A 20108-nucleotide genomic window follows, 5' to 3' on the forward strand; every position below is an offset into this window, starting at 1 on the left:
GTGGGCTAAGGCGTCCACTCGTTGGTGGTAACCAAGGAATGCATAGTGTTACCAGTGGCCTGACAATTATCAAACTGTTTTTCGTTTGTAATTAGGTATTTATTTAAGGGGGAATAATTGTCTAATTTTTAATTGTAGGGAGTAGGGCCGATATGTCAATGAGGAAGTTGTAGAAGGCGATGCAACGACACGAAACTCGTTTATTGCACATGAAAGCCGTTGCCGCCTGCGTCGATCCCGTCGTATGAATGCGTGTATAAGTGTGCAAAAAATGTAAGAGTGAAAGGAGGATGAATGAGAGAGTGTGGCTGGTTTGTCCCTTCAGATGACGCACCCTGGAAGTCACTGAGAAGGCGTGTTAGCTTAGCTCAATTGGTAGAGCCCTGGACCGGCAATCCAGAAGATGTGGGTTCGAGTCCTACAGCTGGCTAACCTTTTCAGTGACTTTCATCTTTCATCGTTTATTGCAACTTTGTACCTCTAGCCTAAACTTCTTTTCCATGTGAGTATGGCCATGGTGGACAACCGGTATGACTGGTATACACGATAGCTAAAAGAAAAGAAAAACTTTACTAAAAAAATACTTTCGAGAACTCTTCCAAAAGCGTTGTTTACTCGATTTCCTTAAACTGTTGAGCCTTCAACATTGACGAAACTAAAGCATGCATTAATGATCGCTTCAGAAGGCGCAAAAACGATGTTTCCAATAATTTACCAACCACCGAACTGTCCTTACATGTAGACAACTGTTCCGATTGCCCCCCCTCCCCCCCTCTTCCTCTCTTCAATGAGGCTAAAACTCTCTCACACCCCAGGTTGCACTAGTGATCTGTCCATATGGGCATGGCGTCGTACTTGATAATGTAATCAGCCTCATCTGTACCTTCCCCTCATTTGTTTACTCAAACCTTTCGTTGAGACACGCAGTCTCTTTCGCACACACACACAGTAACAATAAAGAGGTGCGGCATTCTGTCCGACCACAGTTGATTTCTCTCTGAACTCTGTGATTCGTTTCACTGTTACGGCGCGCTAACCGTTGAATGAATCAGATATCGGGCGTCATATTTGCTTCTTAAAAGACGGCTAAGCTGCGTTCCTTTTCCTCTACCTATTTCTACCTCCTATATTAAATCTTCGTTGCTGGTTCTGTCTTGTGCTGTTCGTTTTGTGTTCTATCTTTTGTCCTTCCCTCAGTCTCAAGGACATGTGTGGCCAACGTCATTAAATACAGATATGGAATTAAAAAAATAAGATTAAAAGTTGTGACTTTCAGCGGCCATTAAAGGCACTACCTGCTCCATTGCCAGAGATGCCTAACCGCAGCACACTCCGAGACTGGAACAAAAAAAAAATACAAGAACACAGAAACAAAACAAAAAAGAAGAATCAATACATTGTCGCCGTCAGATGAACTGCAGCTTGTGTACGGAAACAGCGGTTCTAAGAAAAAGGAAAACCGGAATATATTTTCCATTGGTATTTTAGAACGCTGTCCCCGTAGGAAACATAAATGACGGGACCACGTTTCCGTGAGAACAAAGTCAGCGCCAGCAACGTCTTCTTCGGCGACACCGCCAGCAGTGCCCCAGATGAGCCGAATTCGGGCGCGACGTCCAGCGTCGTGCTCCTGTAGCCGTAGCCAATAGAGACCAGGAGCTATTTTCCTTCGCGTAGACGTTACTACTGTGGCCTCGTCGCTTCGTTCCGCGCACGAACACTCTCTCTCCACACGTTGAGACGCAGTAGGTTGTTCTGCGAAGGCAAGGTTGCGTTCGCTGTGTGTCTGAGCATATTCGTGTGGCTTGTATGAAAAGTGGTGGATGCCTAAGACAACGGTAAGTTGACTTACGTCCTCATACATTTAAATGGTAGATTGATAACGCTCTCACCGATGGAATTCTCTTGGGTTCTGATCGAGGGAATGGATCCGTTTGATGTTCAACTGCCGCCTTCTCGTTAGTTGCTACTTTTGGGAGTGCCGGTATGTAGTAGTTTGTTTCGCGGCATGTTAGGTATGTGTTCTCGGCGATTCATTTTGTGCACCCGTTTTAAAACACACCAGGGAAGTTGAAAAAGGTGTCTCTGTGAAAGGAGACATACACACAGGAGTAATGGGAAGCTGCCTTGCTTACGTGGTATGTTTTGCAGACAATGACGTCCCATGTTGCTGTTCCGCATTCGCAGAACTATCTTCCCTTTCAGAAAGACAGACACCGTACAATCTCGGTTCCCTTATCCATTCTGTGGAAGAGGAGATGCGTGCTTCAAAAGTGGAAAGCTAAATCACAGACGCTTGGCGTTTTAGTAGTAGTCCTTTGAAATATTCCAAGTCTGACTGCATGTTGGGTTCCCTTCTTAAATTACTGCGATACCGGGAGGTAAAGGATAGAGTATCACCCGTGTTATTCGAATGCTTCGTGTGTTATTAAGTGAAAGGCTCGCTAGGGGCGAAGACAGCCACCCTTACTGGAATCCTTGTCACCTGTTCTGGTATCCTTCGATGTGAGGCATTCTCTATGCATAAAGCCTTGGCAACCAAGGATCACGAAATGTCTTGTCCTACTGACAACAACAACAACAACAATAAATGAAGAGGTGATGATGATATGGGATGGGATGTCCTACTGAGCTCTTCACTGAAACTCCCAAAATCGCAGCTTTTCGGAGAAATCCCAATTTCTTTAAATTTTGCGGCGCATGTTTCTCTCGTCTTGTCGTCTGAATTCCAAGACTCATCATATTAATATTATGAATGCAAAAACGAATTAACGGGCTCCTTGCTAAAGGTAACATAAAACCGAATTATAAAATCTGGCTATGCCTTGACTCTGCTGGCATGCGCTTCGGTAGAAAAAGTTACGTTTCAGGCTGCATATCAAAGGCACTCGTAATGCCTTGCCAACTGTGAAGGATGCAAAATGTACCTACCGTGATATTTACTGCTGGGTAATACTGGCACGCCAGTTTTCAACTCCAGTATTGGTAATGTAGATCCAGACTTGTACGTAACGGGTAACGGGTAATTGCGTTACTAGTAATCAATTACTTTTTTGAGTAATTTGTAACTTAATCGATTACTTTTGGGGCCCAGTTATTTTTTGAGTAATTCAATTACAATTTTCAGTAATCAATTACCAAGGAATCGATTACTTGGAAACTAAAGAATCCACATTGTTCGGGACGACGCACAGACACATATATGGGATTATTCACCGCAGCGAGAAGACAAAACCAACTGCCCTCTGCAAGTTCGGTGCAAGGCAGCTGTCTTATATCTAGGACTTTTCCCGCAACAATTACTTACCTGAGGACCCCGAGGTCAATTGCCACAGTGTTTCGCACGTGTAGTGTATTTTTGAGTCCACTGTCCTCTCCCCATTCATGTGTACTACAGTATCTATCCGTAACCCGGCCTGTATGCAGTAAGGTGGACTGTAGGTTGTACCGTGAACCTGATGAGTCATTTGTGGGAGTTCCAGTTGGGACTCTTTTCACAGAACTCTCAAAACTCTCAACCTCTCGACACATTTTTCACAGAACTCTCGACCCCGATAACCTAATGTCACTCTTGTGACCATGAGCCCCTGTCAGTCTTGTGCGGAATACTGTCGATATCACAACGATGTCGACGATCTGCAGTGACTTGTCGCCGTGGCCTCAGCTATCCGGCATGTTCACAGCGCTGGAGCGAAAGGGCAGAAACAACATCTTGTTCAGATCGTTTTCTCAGATATCGAAAGTAATTGGCAAAGTAACGCGTTACTTTTCAAGGCGTTACTTCATTACTTTTTCCGGCAAGTAATTTGTAACGGTAAAAAATTACTTTTTCGTACAAGGTAACGGTAACGGTAATCAATTACTTTTTTTGAGTACGTGTACAAGTCTGTCAGTAGATCCCATATTGCCCAGGCAGCGGCTCAACATTGACTTTACATTGTTCTCATATTCTGTAAATAGGAAGTCAATATAGTCCAATCAAGGTATAGTGTGGGATAAAGGTTTACGGAACGCGTTCCGGCGCATTCCTTCCGCAGAGTTTCACGCCAGCAGCGAAAGGGTCAGTGCGGATATACACGTCTGCGTAGGCAACCCAGTTACCCGTTTGCAAGTCCGTACGGTACGTTCGCCGCTAGTGTGTGTCTCCGAAGGAGGAGTGTGTTAAACTTAAAGTAAAGGAGTGTGTCAAAGTAAACTTTTTTTCCAGTACTGGGCAACATTGGGCCCTATCGCATCAAATTACAGATTTCGTACGCCATATATTATTTTCTTATGCGGTTACCCGGGTTGTTCGACTACCTATGAACTGAATTACTTCGTTCCGACACGAATATATCGTGCTGAAAAATGTGAAAACGAAAGGAAATGAAGAAGGAGACAAGCCTGAAAAAGAACGCAAAAAACTCTTGACAGAAAAAGTCTGGTGTTGCACACTGGGTATCACACCGCGAGATTGTTGTTAAAGGGACCGAAAAGTGAATATAAACCTATCGAAACTTTATGTTCAGCGAAAAGCTTGAACCTTCAAAAGTCCAAATATCAAAGAACTCCGCTGAAATCGCTGTAGCTTTTCTGAAATCGAATTTTCCATAATTGCATGTCCAGGGACCTAGTAGGAAACCGAGCAGTCTGTCAACAATTGCATGACCCCGCGCCATCTGTCGAGGACGCATGTAATACGCGCACTTCCGGGCGCTAATCCGACGAAAACGAAAATGGCAGTGGGCATTTGTGACCACTTTCTACGTCGAGAATGTCGAGCCTCTTGAACATGAGTGCGCTGGAATTCCGCATTCGAGAACTGTCGCTCACACAGAACTGTTGTTCGTGCGTTAGCGTGGTGGAAAGTGTGTTCTCCGCAGCAGAAGATTCCTCGTCCAGAGATTAATCGGAGTCACATTCGTCCTCAGCAGTAGCTCACCGTGCCGTGAACATGCACTGCTTTGTGAAATTTCCATGTATCAGGGAGAAGCACTTGTGTAAGCCGAAACAAGCGCTGTTTTTTCGTCGTGCAGGTGTTCATGTGTGAAATGCAAACCGACGGATACTACGGTTTTTTTCTGCTGAGATGTAGAGAATGCGTGTGGAAAGCAGACAGACAATTGCATCAGAACTAACGAATATTTCTAAATAATGTGCCTTGACACCGAAGTACTGCAAGTGTCTTTTACATACATCCGAGAAACTGAAGAGCATGGTCTTTATGCGCTACTTGAACGGAAAACTGGACGGAAAACCCTTATTTCTGCAGGAAATTCCGTTGCACCACCTGTCTTCCATTCACAAGAAGGATATGGGGTGCTCCGAGAAGATACAATAGAAAGTACTCCACTGGATCTCGATCTGCGTCATGCATGCAATTAGGGATGCTTTCCCATCAGTATGCAGACTTGTAGAAATGTTGATGTCAGCATATTTTCATTTCGTGCTTGCTGCGAGTTTTTCTCATTTCTTTTTCTTTGCTGTCACAGCATATTATAATTTCTAGTTTGTTCCTGGAGGGCTAACCTGTGGGCATAGATGTGTTTGCAGGTTATACTCATGTCTCAATTGTATATGTGAGGAGTAAGTAAGATAATTTTCATCAGTGTCATTCAGCTGAACTGTGTTCATAACCTTTTAGTATACTTCTCAGTGACCACGTTTCCAAATGTCAATTAATATTTGAACCAAGATTGGGATTTAACACTTAACTCTGTTTTGCTAAACAGAGTACTTCTAACTGATTCATTATCACGTCACCAACTAACATTTGTAAAGAAGGACTTGAGGGCCGACTTCAATTATTATTAACCCTTTATCTGGGTTCAAAGTTAACCATGCACCATTGGTGTGCATAGTACTCCAAAATGGCTAAATAATTTATTGCGTAAGTTCTCTGTCACCGTAATTGAGATGTACTTTTGTAAAGTACTTTTGACAGCCCTGCAAATTGAAACTGGCTTCAGTGTACACTACAAATGCATCGTAACATTTGATTGAAATATAATATAAGAGCAGAAGCAACGTTTTGTCACAACTCAAACTATATCTTTCTTTTTTATTGTCCAGGGATTTAGGAAACAGAGTAGGACTTCCTGCCCTGTGATGTTTTGACATACTTGATAGAGTTGTAAAACCTGCAACAAAATAAACAAGAGATGTATAAACAGTTTTGCCTTTTGCGTTTGAATTTAACAAGCTAGTTATATTTTACCATTTGTTCACTTTTGTGTTCTCTGTTGGTGAAAAGATTACAGGAACAATAATGCTGCAGATCAAACAATGACCTGTCATGTTGATGAAGATGAGAACATTTCTTCAGGCAAGCTAAGTGAGACAAAGAAATTTACAATGAAGGTTGCACAGAAACAGCAAATCTCAGTCGACTAAAACTTTATATATGTGGATGTTACCACATCATGTAGTTTCCTTCCAAAAGTAGGACTAGGCAAGGTTGTTTGGTAGTTGTTGGCATGTTGATGTGCTATACCGTTATAGCACATAAATATAGATGAGGGGCAGTAGACACACTAGACAAGAGGGGCACAGTAGACAGCGTGACGGCTGCAAACTAAAGTGAAGATTTATTCAACAGAACAAGAAACCGAAAGCATGAGTAGAGAAAGGCAGTGCCCATGCAGTGTATGGTGAACCACGCTAATCTCTGAGAAGGTAGGATCGGAAGAGCAATAAAGAGAAATGAACTCTGCAAATTTCGGACCAATATGATGTGGTAACCTTGCATGGCTCACTAAAGCTCTTACACACATTGAACAATTCCAGTAGTGGGGCTTCAAAGACAATGAACGTTCGCTGTTTCATTGGGCATTCAAGTGTAGAGGATGCATCTCTAGAAAATTATATTAGCGTTCCTTAGTCATAACTACACCTCAACAGGAAGTATTCTTGTACATTTCAAACAAGCTATAGTAGTACTCATCCGTTTCTTCTCCTATTGTTGACGTCATACTAATGTTGTGCACCTGTCCAAAGACTCCAAAAAATGTCACAAAGTCTGCAACACGTAACAAATCTAGTGCTTCCATCTGTGGACATTGCATACCTGCTTTCAGCTATTTCTGTCACGTCAACTGGAGTGCCTGGATCACACACACACGAAGCAGTCTTGCGCCACTTCAACACTGGAAGGCCCCTAAAATTAAATTTGTTGATGTTCATAATGTTGAGTACGGGACAAGTAGGATAACATAAATGGAATACGTCATCGCTATATTATAATTTATACACGTGTGACGCCTGTACGTACCTAAGACGTTGTGTTGAACTCGTCACCTCGGTGAACCAAAATCACTGGATACTGAGCATCGGTGTGCTTCGGACGTCTTCGCAATTCGCCTTCTACGGCATCTTCGTAGTCATCGGCAGCAAAATGAGAACAGCACACACGACACGACTGCTAGATCTAATAACCGAGTGTTTCGAACCACATTCGTTTTCGCGCACTCTCCTGTTGAATCTTGTGGTAGAAAACGCCCGCCGCCGATGGTGAACGAACATGATTTTTGCATCCCTCAACACCAAAACAACACCAGGCATATGTAGGTCTCTCGAATAATTGACACAAAAGCCACGAACATGTCATTCACTTACACTTTCTGCTACCCGCGACCAGCATGACCACCCACGACGTAAACAATAAACGCGATAACACAGATGGCCTTGCAGATGGCGCGGCGGATCGTAGCTCGTAGCGGCGAAGTAGATGAATACTTTATTAACGTAAAAGTTATGGAAGTGAGCGTCATTTTTAAAATGCCGTTTAGCTGTAAGATAATGTGCGTTAACTTTGTTCTCTACAAAATTAACTCTCACGTGGTAAGGGTTGACCAATCCCTGGGAGCCCTGAACCCGAAACCCAAGTTGCTCTTTTTCGCCGTTCGCTGGCAGCACCGTCCATGTTCCGGCAATCTTCAAAATATTTATACGTAAAAAATATGCCGAATTGAGAAGTAATGCTTTCTGTGTCTTATCAAACAACGATGTTGTGCATGACAGTGGGCAAAAATATGGGAGTTATTTTTCACTTTTCGGTCCCTTTAACTGCTCGCCAGGGTTCAAGGGTGGATATGTTTACTGAAAGTTCGACTTGCTATTCATTAAAGAAGAAGAAAGAAAAGGAAAAAAGGAAAAGAAGATAAAAAAAGAAACACGCACAAAAGGGGGCCATAGAGGCTGGTCCAGAGGGCGGTGTCACCAATAAAGCTCAAGAGGGAAGTCGTAACCGCCCTCTGGTTGTGCAGAACCGGACCGAGCAGAGTGGCCAAAGCGATGTTGGGCTACCCAAATCGTTGCAAGTGGGGGTTGCAAGCGGGTTGTAGGATGAACGTTTCAGAGAGATGCCGGTTGCATAGCCGGTTGGATAGTAGGTAGTGCTTAACGTCAGCTTCCACGCGACAAGCTGTGCAATTGGTTGTGAGTTTGGTTTTTGTTGGTCATCCCAATAGAATATATACAGAACACACAAACGAACACAAAGCCCGGCGCTGGGGTGAAAAGGACGAGGGAGAGAAGTGCACTCGTAACGATTTTGACTGTGCTTTTAGAAGATAGTCGCCGAAAATTGTTCGGGTGAATACATCTGGCGTCCATTCGAACCCGGTATTCCGTTTCTATTCGAGACGTCACCCGTATTGCGACAACCTGCTTACGTACCAAAGTACGCAGAAATGCTTACCCTATCTTTGTAAAAGCTGCAGTGGCAATATAGGGTGTGTCAACATGAGGGTGTGTCAGTATTTGTCCCTTTTAGTGAAATGTCTCATTTGTACAATTGGGCCCATGTTGCCAACATTTGGACAGTATGGGGCCAGTATTGGTCCCCTGCTACAAAACATGGTCAACTAGTACGAGTTCCACGCTGGACAAACATTGGATAGACTGCATGCTGGTGTACTTCATACAGTATGGAAAAGGTAGTGGCCATACCTGAGCCGAAAGCAGGCATGGTGATACTCGACCCCTCATGGACTAATGTGCATTAGAAAATTATTTTGCCAGTAGTGGTGTCCAATCTATCCATATAAGCCCATTCTGGGATCCACATGGACAAACTATAGTGGAATATTGTCTGCCTGGCGTCTACATGCAAGACTCTAGCCAATATTATTTGGCCGACAGTTGTGTCCATTGCCCACTTTGAGTCAATATTGTTTGGTTGCAGCCCATGTCCCGTCTGTATTACCCCATTGGACGCAATATGTGTTTGTTCCCCGGCCATCTGGTGACAACATCGTCCGTATTCACCTAAAACAAATGTCGAGACCATATTTCCAGGTACCAGACTGGTTGCCTGCACCCTTGGACTAGTATTCGCATGCTACAATAATTACGGAATAATAATGGTGAGCGTGGACCTCTATAGCATCGGTAGTTCCAGGGGGACGACAGAAATCGATCACGTTAGCAGGGTGCCTGGGTCCTTTTAGTATACGAATACGACTGTGGGATGGCCCCTGGTTCTAACCACCATTGAACAGTGCTCATGCGACAGATGTGTTACACGTAGTTCGCTCTTTCATAAGGTGTCTGTAAAATATTCACCGTTTTCCTTTCCAGTTTACCTGCTGAGGCTGACTTCTGTGAAGGGACGTACTAGATGGAAGAATTATTTTCCTTGCGCAAGGAGTTGGACCTCCAGAAATGTTGCAGTCATGGAACAAGGGAAGAGTGCATACTGCCAAACAAACTGCTCTTATGGAACAAAGTGCTTTGGTGCTGCGGCGTCTACCTCACTGAGACTGAACCAGGAGTGCTGACCCTTTTCTCCACCCGTGATATTCCTATTACAAGTCGCAATGCTGCATCACTCGAAATACTCTTAAGGATCATAGGCGAACACGACAGCATCAAATATGTCTGTTTCCGCCGAGTAGATATCGGTACTCTGAAGCGCATCCTGGGATCCTTGGGAATACGATCGGATGTGCGCGAGTTCATCTTGGAATGTGCATATTTCAACGAAGATATGAGCCCTACCTTGGGCTCATATGCCTTTGAGGAGATGTCTCCTGCAGTCATTAAGGATTTTGAGGATTTCCAGTTCATGACAACACAAACGATAGCCACCATGATATTAAGCACGGTGCGCAAGGCATCATCGCTCGAAGTGTTCCACCTGGACGAACCAGTTAAGGACGACGTTGCAGTTGAGCTAGGCATGGAATTGGCGAAGAAACGTTCTCTTAAAACACTTTCCCTGGGTCCACGTTGTACAGACGTTTCGTTCTCCTACATATTTACACTTCATGCTATGCGGTCAGCCGACAAACAACAGGCATGCAACCTGAACTCCCTGACGTTGTGCGCATTGTGTATCGAGCGCAGAGGCGTTCCCAGTTATTTGCTGCCATATACGGTGATCGCTAACCGAAACATGTCTCGGTGTCTTAATCACACTGGAACTACTGATGATCAAAGTCTTCTTGACGATGAGGTACTAATGCTCGCTAACGCGCTGTCTGGCAACAGCAACATTGAGGTACTCGTTTTGCGAGATGTGCGCTTCAGCCTGGGCGGGGCTGCGGCACTGAGCCAACTGATGGTCACAAACACGGCGTTACGTACAATCGATATAAGCGGGAGTTCCCTCGGGACGGACGAGTGCATAGCATTGGCAGATGGACTGCGGCTGGCGACGGTTCTTAAAGAATTCATCATGGAAGAGTGTTACTTGACACTTACTGGCGCAATCAGAATGTGTGAAGCAGTGCGTGAAAACAAATCGTGCATAACTGTGAGCTTCGGTGAAATTTGTTCTTTCAGAAATCAGATGACAAGAAGTGACTACGTTGAGTTAGCTCTAACCGACCCTAGAGGGAAAATTCGCTTTTTCTGGGATGCTTGCTCTGCTGCTACGATAATATGCGCAGAGAGCCTTCTCATGCAGCCACAACACGTGAATAAAATAGTACTGAATGGCGAGACAGGCCATGATTTTCCGGCGGACGGATTTTGCGCCTTTCTCGAACAGGAAGGGACACTGGTCGACGAATTGCATTTCTATTTATCCGATCCGGCTTTTAACTTAGTGCGGAAGCTGGCTGAGTGCCTTCAGCGCCGAAATGGCATTCAGGCTCTTACGTTAACTTGTTACGAAGAATACGATGAACCAGCTCGCGAAGTACTGCGGTTACTCGCTACGAGCCTGGAGAAGAACACCACGCTCTCTGCTTTACATCTTGTTTCCCAAACCAGCGACGTCATTCATTGTTTTGCGCGTGTGATACGCAAAAACAAGTGCTTGAACGAGATGACCATAAGGTGTGATCCACAGAATATCACTATACAGGAGATGGAGCAACATATGGAATGCAACTACGCTATCACATCGTTTAAGCTTCCTACTGCGAGCTCACGTGATGAAAAACTGCGGATGGAAAGCCTGGCTGCGCGGAACAGAGTTTTACAAGATCGATCGCTGCACTTCATGTCGGAGGACGTCCTTGTCAAGAAGTGCTGGATGAAAGCGTTTGAACTGACACGTGGCACTGAGACGCTCAGGAGAGCCATCATGTCCAAGTTGAAGAAATCGCAAGAAGAAGCGCAATTTCTGATCGACCGAAAGCAGCGGTACATTCGCGACCACTACTTCAGAATCACTGCAGTCTGCAAGGGTAGGATCGTGTGCAATGCATCGCCAACGGGTGCGACTCAGCTAGACGACCTTCACGCGGAATGCCTATCTCATATAACGGGTTATCTAAGTATAAGTGATGTTGTGTGATCCGCTCTGTAACACTACGATGAACATCTAAAGTCAAGATTGTCTTTACCTAGTGCGCTACACCATCTCCATATTCAATCTATTTTCTCCACGTTCTACGTTACAGCATGGGCGAGACATGCTTGAAAGTGAATCTACTGATCAAAACATTGTTAGTAGGTGTTGCTTTGTCTTTGTAGTAAATATAACCTTGAACGCTTTTAGCATGTATGAGCAATACCTACACGCACATATACGCATTGTTTGTTCAATCGCCAATAGCATTTCCACCTCCTTTATTACTTTCTTGTTTCTAGAGTGCTAATCCTGTGCCTCTTGAACTGTGGACTATGGTAGCCCTACACGATGGTCAAAATATATGCAATGGGGAGAGCAAGGGTGCTCTTTCTCATGCCGCTCTTGTTGTATGTTTCTCTCCTTTGCAAATGATAATCAATAAATAAGGGAGGAACACGTGCTTTACTTGTTGCTGTTTGCGTCGGTGCTATATTTGCCAGTGATAGGCCTGCCAAGCGTCGATGAAATGAGCCTAGGTCCTATCGAAGTGTCCGCGAACAGAAACCGAAGAATGTGATAGATATGGTGGAGAGTCGCGATAAATCTAGTATCCATATTAAAGGAGTTCCCCACAGTCCGAAAAGCACTGCTATATACTGTTGCATGCATCTGATAAAATCCACCAAGGAGGACGAGTCTGCTTAAGTTTCCACGAAATATACCACCAAACTCTTTGGGCGTGCGTGAGCAGCAGGTAAGAGGTACACCATGAACAAAAAAAAAAGCTTGAATTTTCTACCCATTTCGCTAGCGCTGTATTGCAGGCATATTTCTACTCAAACGAATCGTACCTGATAGCGTAGCTAGGAAGCAATCGAGCTGGTGATGTAGATGCACACTTAAGAACCCCGAGACGAGGAACACTTCTGACTTTAAAAGATTGAAACTTTGTTGTGTTCGTCCGCTTTTTCCGTTCTCAGGTCTTTGGGGTGCTTCGATATGGACCGATTTTACCTTTTGGGTATAACTGCATACTAGAAACGAACTACAGAGTAGAACTTCAACAGAACAGAACTTCTACAAGTTACGTGTTGGGGGTGCTACGTTTTTCCCCCTTAGAAGAAACGCGAGAGAGAGAGGAGAAAGGGAAAGGGAAGCTGCCACATATACCCGCGGGTCAGAAGGCGCGCATGAATTGGCCCGAAATGGTAGAGGTACTGGCGTTCTACCAGCTTGGGTAGGAAATTCTACCTTTTTTATAAGAGCGTATAGCTCATCGGAGAAGAAATGGTGTCCTTCCAAAGTCCCGTTCTGTTGGATATCTGTCTCTGTTCTGGACTAACGTGATCCTCCGACTTTGTCTTTGTTGCCAGGTGCACCGATGCCGTATTTGCCAGTTGCTAGGTCTATCGGACGACTTTGAAATGGAACCAGGCCCTATCTACGCATCCCAAGAAAGCCAATTGAGGCAACAAGGGGACGTATGCAATGCAGATACACGACAACTCTAATACTGATACTAACGGAGCATGGAATGACTAAGCAGATCGAAGTAGTAGGTGTAGAAGTTAGGACTGCAACCGTAGGCGCAGACCGCGTGGGGGTTTGCGGGCCTAAGCTCCTCTGCGGAACTATCCATGGGGGGGGGGGGGGGGGTAGTCCTCCTCCGACATGTCTACTCAAATGACACTCACGGTGAACGTTACGTGTGATACTCGAAAATGAGTCTCATGCTTCGTACAAATTAAGATGGCAATCCTGTAACAATTTGCGTAATGTCACGGTACCGCAGACGCCCCGCTCGCTCTCTGTGCATGAGGCGGGTGCACAGTACCTCGTAGACTGATGCCCCGTTCTCTTCCGACGGATTGAAACTTTTTCCATTATGATTAGCAGACCTGGAACACATATTCAGAAGAAAGCAATTAGTGCAACACTGAATCCTGGTGCGCAGGAAAACTTCCAATCTCACGGCTCAGGAAAGTCTCCTCCGTCGGCGGCCACTCGATCTGGGACGTCCGTCACTCACACTCTAGTGAGGCGCTGCCGGTTGTGGAATGGAAATGACATATTCTCTGAATAAATTTTCCGGAAACCCCGCCCGATACGCTCGAGTACGAAATAATGCGTGTAGATATTACTTAGCAGCGCTATAAAAATTCCAAAAAGGACATGTCCTATGGAACAAGCGCGGTGAAATTACGTCCCGAACGAATTTTCTACCCATTTCGCTAGAGCTGTATTGCAGCCACATTTCTACTCAAACCAATTTTACCTGATACCCGAGCTGGTGATGTAGATGCATACTTAAGAACCCCGAGACGAGGAACACTTCTGACTTAAAAGATTGAAACTTCTCCAGTCAACACAACATTGCAAATTCAGCGCTGAAAACACGTTGAAAATCAACCCTGTGAATACAGGATCAACGTTGATCCAACATGACTAATGTCGCAACCAGAAACGGGTTAAAGTAACAGCGGACAGAAGGCATATTCCACTTCACTGAAACGTAGTTTGCGCGTTAATTCAACGTATACCAATGTTGAAAAAGTGGAATAATTAACAGCAAACTGACAACGTATAATTAACGTGCGATGAAAATGCAAATTAAATGGAACTACATTTTCAATTATCGTTGAATACATGTTATTTTTCGATGCTTTTATTTCACAAATAAGCATCATGTCCTCATAATAGTCGTAAATAATGACACGAAAATACGCTCGCCGTAAAGTTTTATTCTCGTTACATTTTATTAGCGTTGGTACAGTTTTTCCATACTCTCTCTCGTAAACAATATAAGGACAGTTAACTGACCGTTCTAATTGTTGAAAGGCACTACAACCTCGCGGGAAACCACATCGTATCGGCATCCAGGCTGTCGTCTTCTTTGGGACTACGCCTGCACAAAAGTGAACACAAAGATCGCGATAGATCAATTCCACCAGCTAAGAGAAAACTTGCGTTACCTCTGTGTATAGGCTCGCCGTTTGCTAAACATCTGCCTTTCATTCACGCATCGCCCTCTGTCCTGAAATAGGACTGACAATAATTACCACACGAACAAATCTTAAACGGCCAACAACACCGAACAACAATTCGGGAGCCCAGCATTTATATAGTGGCCCTATTTGAACACTCTAGAAATGTAAACACAATTACGCAATGAAATCCGACTTGCACATAACTGCTACTCATAAACCGCACACAGTGGACACGCACTGGGCAGCGGCGATAATCTCTGAGTCGGCTTCCTAATAGTAGTAGAGAGCCCGCCGTTACTGTCATAACCAACGCGTATTTCCCAACAGTGTGATCGAAACCTGTGCTTGCTGATGTCATAGTCAACAGCACAACCCGGTTCGAAACCAAAATAAGCCACGGAACAAGGAAGAAGGAGCCGCAAAAGCAAAATAAACTTGGAACACCAACATCAGCTAAAGGCGGTTACGATCTAAGGAGAATAGTGTCTGGGGCGGCTTCCCCGATCCTCGCTTCGAATGAACGAACTTGAAATGGATCATGGAGGGGACTGGATTGGATAATGCAGTTGCTTTACGTATGATAAATCAATGTGATTTCTGCATGTACACTTTGCATGTCAAATCCTGAAGTAAAACTTGTGCAGAAACAACGTTGTTCGTTCTACGTTTTCGGTTACGGTAAATTCTAAAGTAAGTATCAACGCTGTCACAACGTGCTCCATGCCACTGTTGTTATGTCAGCATTGAATTCCCGCACTACAACTGGCATATTGAACTTTTACGTAAGATCCGCGTGAAATTCATGTTCGCAATTCACGTTTCACATTGTTCAACGATATTCAACCTGGATTCTACGTTCTGTCAAGCATGTGTGTTCACTGGGTCGTTGTGATCGTCCCTTTTCCTCTCGTGTCTCTCGTCTCGGGGGTTCTACAGTATGCACCAATGCTATTGCCTCGATCTACATCTGCAGAAGGTGCGCAAAGTTCTGTGTAACCGCATACAGCTTACCTGTATTATTTCGAAATCGGGGAGACAGGAATCTATGCAGACTTGTGGGTAACGCGTTGCTAGTAATTGCGTTACTTGTAATCATTTACTTTCTCGAGTAATAAGTTACTTTTTTCAGTAATTCATTACTCAGCAATTGATTACTTTTACTGGCAGATATTAACCTATCTTTCATGTGCTCTGCCCCAAGTCAAGCCCCTCGTGCCGTCAGCCTTCCTTGGGCCGTTTTATTATAGCGAGCACAGGCCATTGCAATAACGTTCTGGAATTCCAGGGTCTCTCTCCCTAACGACTTCCCACACCAATGAGGTGGTACCTTTGGAGGTTTAGTGAGTCATGGGGAAGACCCAGGCAATGCTCTTCCGCAATCGTGTCAACGTCCTCCTGGGCGATAAATACCGTAGACGCACAGATCTATTTGTTCTATGCCATTTTTGTCCTCCTTCTTATTTCTGCTGTTCCATGGTTGAACGATTTCTTTTGTTTTGTTTTTTTCCTCTGAGGCACGTAAAGTTGGGTACAATTTGCGTGAATGCAGAGGAACGACCGGAGTAACGCGTTACTTTTCTACTCGTTACTCAATTACAGTTGGAGTCCCGTAACTGGTAACGGTAATCAATTACTTTTCCCGAGTACCGGGCACACGTGTGAATCTATGTTGTACATGCCCAACATTCAACAATGTTATTTCGTTCTTGACGGTGTGTGGTTGCAGTACGTATCTGCAAACGGCGCGAGGGCAGAAACCAGTTCTTTGAAATCAAAGCTACCACCGGAACACTTCGGACCATTCCATCGCAATTTCACTCCTGCGAAAAACAAGTCCTGTTTCTATTCCGTTCCGGGTTCTTCCAAACCTAAAGTCACTCGGGAATCATTCCAACTCCTCAGTGGCAAGTCCGCAACCCTCATAAGGACAGCCAGTAGCAGAAGGATTACGTTTTCTTGGAATCTCAGTGAAATCAGTTGTCACGGTCTTTATAAAATACTGCCTCGCTTTAAACAGCCTTGTAAGGACATGTGTGTAACTTACCTCTTTTTGTTACATGAGTCGCCCAATGCGGTACACCCGATGAAATGGGCCCGCCATTGTTGGTTGGTTTTGACGACTTGGCCAGATGTAGGAGTATTCCCGACTTACATCCTGGACGAAAGGAGCAGCTGGGCAATCGGTATGACTAGAGTGAGTCTGGGCCACAGGCTAGAAAATACACTGTAGCGAGAGAAGAGCGAAGTTAGCGCGCTGCTCCATAGTGCTGTTACCGCCAACTCGGTACACAGTTTGATGGTTACTGAGAGTGAGGAGGAAATGAAGTGAGAAGGAATATACGAATGAACACACGCTTTTGGAACATTTCACCAAAAGGATATTTGTGGATTAGGGTGCAACCGTTTTATATAGAGTGACGTATAAACCAGGGTGCCGAACCGAACCCGAATCTGAACCGAAAACCGTACCCGAACCGATATTGTTGCCGGAACCGAATCCGAAGCGAAATCTTCATGACACAGCTGAACCCGAACCGGGACAGAACCGTAAAAATAATCGCGGTAACCGGTTCGCAACAACACGGTTCGCACATAAAACAAGTCAGCATAAGAGTTCCTCTCAATCGCTGAACGAGGACACATTGGCATCATCATTACATATCCATATAATAGATTTCGCAAATTTTCACCTAGCAGTGAAACGAGGAAGTACAGTTAGTATACTTTCAGCACCTCTTTTAACGCGCTGGAGCACAGTTTTGCTTTTGAGCGCCAGGGCTAGCGCCACACGCACGCGCTGCGCCGTCTGCTCTTCTGAGAGGAGACGTCACGCGGACGAATGAAGCAGCAATGGAGTAGGCCAATTGTGTAGCTCTAGTTAGTTAGTTATTAAATTAGTAAAATAAAGTAAACACTGGAGCTTTCAGCAACCCGCTATGGGGGCTACCTGCTCCATTGCAAAAACTACATAGCTATTACGCAATCTGAATCAAAACCCTGAATCCCAGCGGGATCCCTCACATACCGACAGGCACTCAATCAATAGAGTGGGAAAACAAAATAACACACTACAGATCTATAAGATACGGTGTCGGCAGTTCACACTAAGATGGAGTTCGCAGTTTGTGTTCACAATACAGTTGTGAGACCAGTCTCACTCAAGAAGGCTATACCAGCAGACGGATTGGCCTTCGGTTGGTTGCGCAGATTATCTCAAGGAGTCAATAATTGAGTCAGCTCCACTGGGCGGTCTGCCATGCGTAAAATGCTCGCAAGTAGTGACTGTCTCTCTGATCTGAAGTGGCAGCACTCCAGCAAGACGTGGGCGCTGTGTCATCCACCACATCACCCACGGGGCACAACGGAGACTGAACCAGACCTATCCTGTGCAGAACGGTACGGCAGGACGCCAGCTCGAAGACGGTGAACAAGAGTCTCGGCAGATCGGGACAAGCCGCGACGCATGAAAAATCTTACGTTGGTTCATCTGTGGTAGAGCACTCAAGTTAACGTTGTGCTAGTGTTTATTCTCTTCTTTCTTTCTTTCCTTTCTTTTTGTTTTCTTTTGGTTCTGTTTCCTCCCTTTTTTTTGACTCCACGTTTTTTGTATTTCTTTCCTTTGTTTGGATTCCTTTTTCTTTCCACTCCCCTTTTTCATTTTTTTTCGGAATAGCAAGCCAGCTCTCTGCCTGGCTAACCTTTCCTTTCTTTCTTTTTTCTTAATAAGCATATTGCCCACCCCCCACTCAAGTTACTTACTACTTTCAGCAAACCACAGTCTGTCTCTATAGGACGAATAGGTGATTAAGTAAGCGCGCAACATTTCCCTTTCCACGTGCGCACTAAAAATTAAGCGAGTTAGAAACATGAGATGTGCAGGGGGAACATACGCTGGACGGTGCCTGTTTCATTGGTCATGGTTTGAAAAGTTTGCTTATTGGTAGTGCAGTTGTGTCGTGACACATGACCTTTGTGTTGTCGGCACAGTTCCCTTAGAAGTCGGCCCAGGACGCACATTCCCCCAGGGCGTCAGTCGTGACGTTGCACACGTACGTGAGGTCGACAACGGCAAGCCCTTTCACCATCGCCACCACCACCACCGCCTTTCTGTTGTGGATTAACTGGTACACTGCTGTGAGCTCGGACACAGTAAAGCTGGTAGATTCACCAATGTAATGCTGCCCATCTTATTAGGCGTCCTTTATTAAGTTGCATCTTGCTGGCACTGTGCGTGTGAGAAAAGGGATTTTGGGAAGAGAAGGTAGCAGGATCACACCGCTTCATCAGTGTGGACTCTATTTGCAATAACTGTTCATCCATTCCTCCTTTCTCTCGCTAAAGCGAGTACCTGACCACCAAAAACGTCAGTGCAGACAACAGCAGTACGCTACTAGTCTCGCATTTCCTGTGAAAAGCAGCTTTAGTGGAGATATACAATGGAAGCGTTGAACCGGTTCGCGAACAGGTTCGGGGCTGCGAACGGGTTTGCAAACAGGTTCGATTTTTGGCGTAGCCTAATCGGAACTGAACCGGACCAATATCCAAGCAATGCGAACCCGAACCTAACCCGTATTCCCAACAGAGTCCTGACTTCCTGAACTGCTCAGGAATCATAAGAAATTATTAGAAGGGGCCTTTGTAGTGAAACCTAACTCTGGCGAGAACTTTTCAGCACATCTGGGTTAGTTTTGATTACAGATATTCTATGATAATTTCTTAAGATTCCTAGATAAAACCTTCTTAAAGTCAGGACCCTGTTGGGAATATGGACAGGTGACACGAAAACCTCTCCTCCATCGCCAGAGTTCTCATCCCAAACCAACCAAAAACGGAAGTATAAAATTTGTCTCGACCGCTGCTATGCAAGAATCGTGTGTACGCATCATTTCTATCGCCCTTCATCAGCAGCTTTCGCGTCTATTACATGTTGGATAAAAAGCAAAACAAATTTAGACAGAAAATGTTTGCGCGCCCTGAGTGTTCTATACGATCGCGCCACAACAAGCCCTACTAACACCGTCCTGTCATCATTCCTTTCTGTCTTTCTTTCTTTTTCACGGTATTTCCCATTCGGACTTCTGCTTGAAATATACGTGGGGCATACACGATAGCTAAAGAAAAGTACGAACTCCATTTATACGCCCCCCTACTGAAAACGGTTGAACGCTGAATCACAAATATACTTTTGTGAAGTGTTCCCAAAGCGTTGCTTACTCAATTTCCTTAAAATGTTGAGCCTTCAACATTGACGAAACTAAAGGATGCATTGACGAGTACTTCAGAGAGCCTCAAAACAACGTTTCCAATAATTCACCAACCACCGAACTGCCCTTACAGTTAGACAACTATTCGCACCTTCGACGCTCTACAAGGGTCGCTACGAGCGCATCCAAGATGGC

At 44.8% G+C, this 20108-nt stretch overlaps 1 protein-coding gene across 1 annotated transcript; it reads left to right on the forward strand.

Annotated features, from left to right (window-relative positions):
- The first annotated feature begins 1753 nt into the window (after positions 1–1753).
- LOC135372055 (uncharacterized) lies at positions 1754–12187 on the forward strand. The gene is made up of 2 exons (XM_064605776.1): positions 1754–1838; positions 9559–12187. Exon 2 carries the CDS (start codon positions 9599–9601, stop codon positions 11723–11725), a length of 2127 nt encoding a protein of 708 aa, XP_064461846.1. The 5' UTR covers positions 1754–1838; positions 9559–9598; the 3' UTR covers positions 11726–12187.
- Positions 12188–20108: the final 7921 nt, after the last annotated feature.

Source organism: Ornithodoros turicata, unplaced genomic scaffold, assembly GCF_037126465.1.
Source record: "Ornithodoros turicata isolate Travis unplaced genomic scaffold, ASM3712646v1 Chromosome126, whole genome shotgun sequence".
Lineage (NCBI taxonomy): Eukaryota > Metazoa > Arthropoda > Arachnida > Ixodida > Argasidae > Ornithodoros > Ornithodoros turicata.

Coding starts and splice junctions, on each gene's coding strand:
- LOC135372055 (XM_064605776.1), top strand. CDS start 9,599: ATGGAAGAATTATTTTCCTTGCGCAAGGAGTTGGACCTCCAGAAATGT.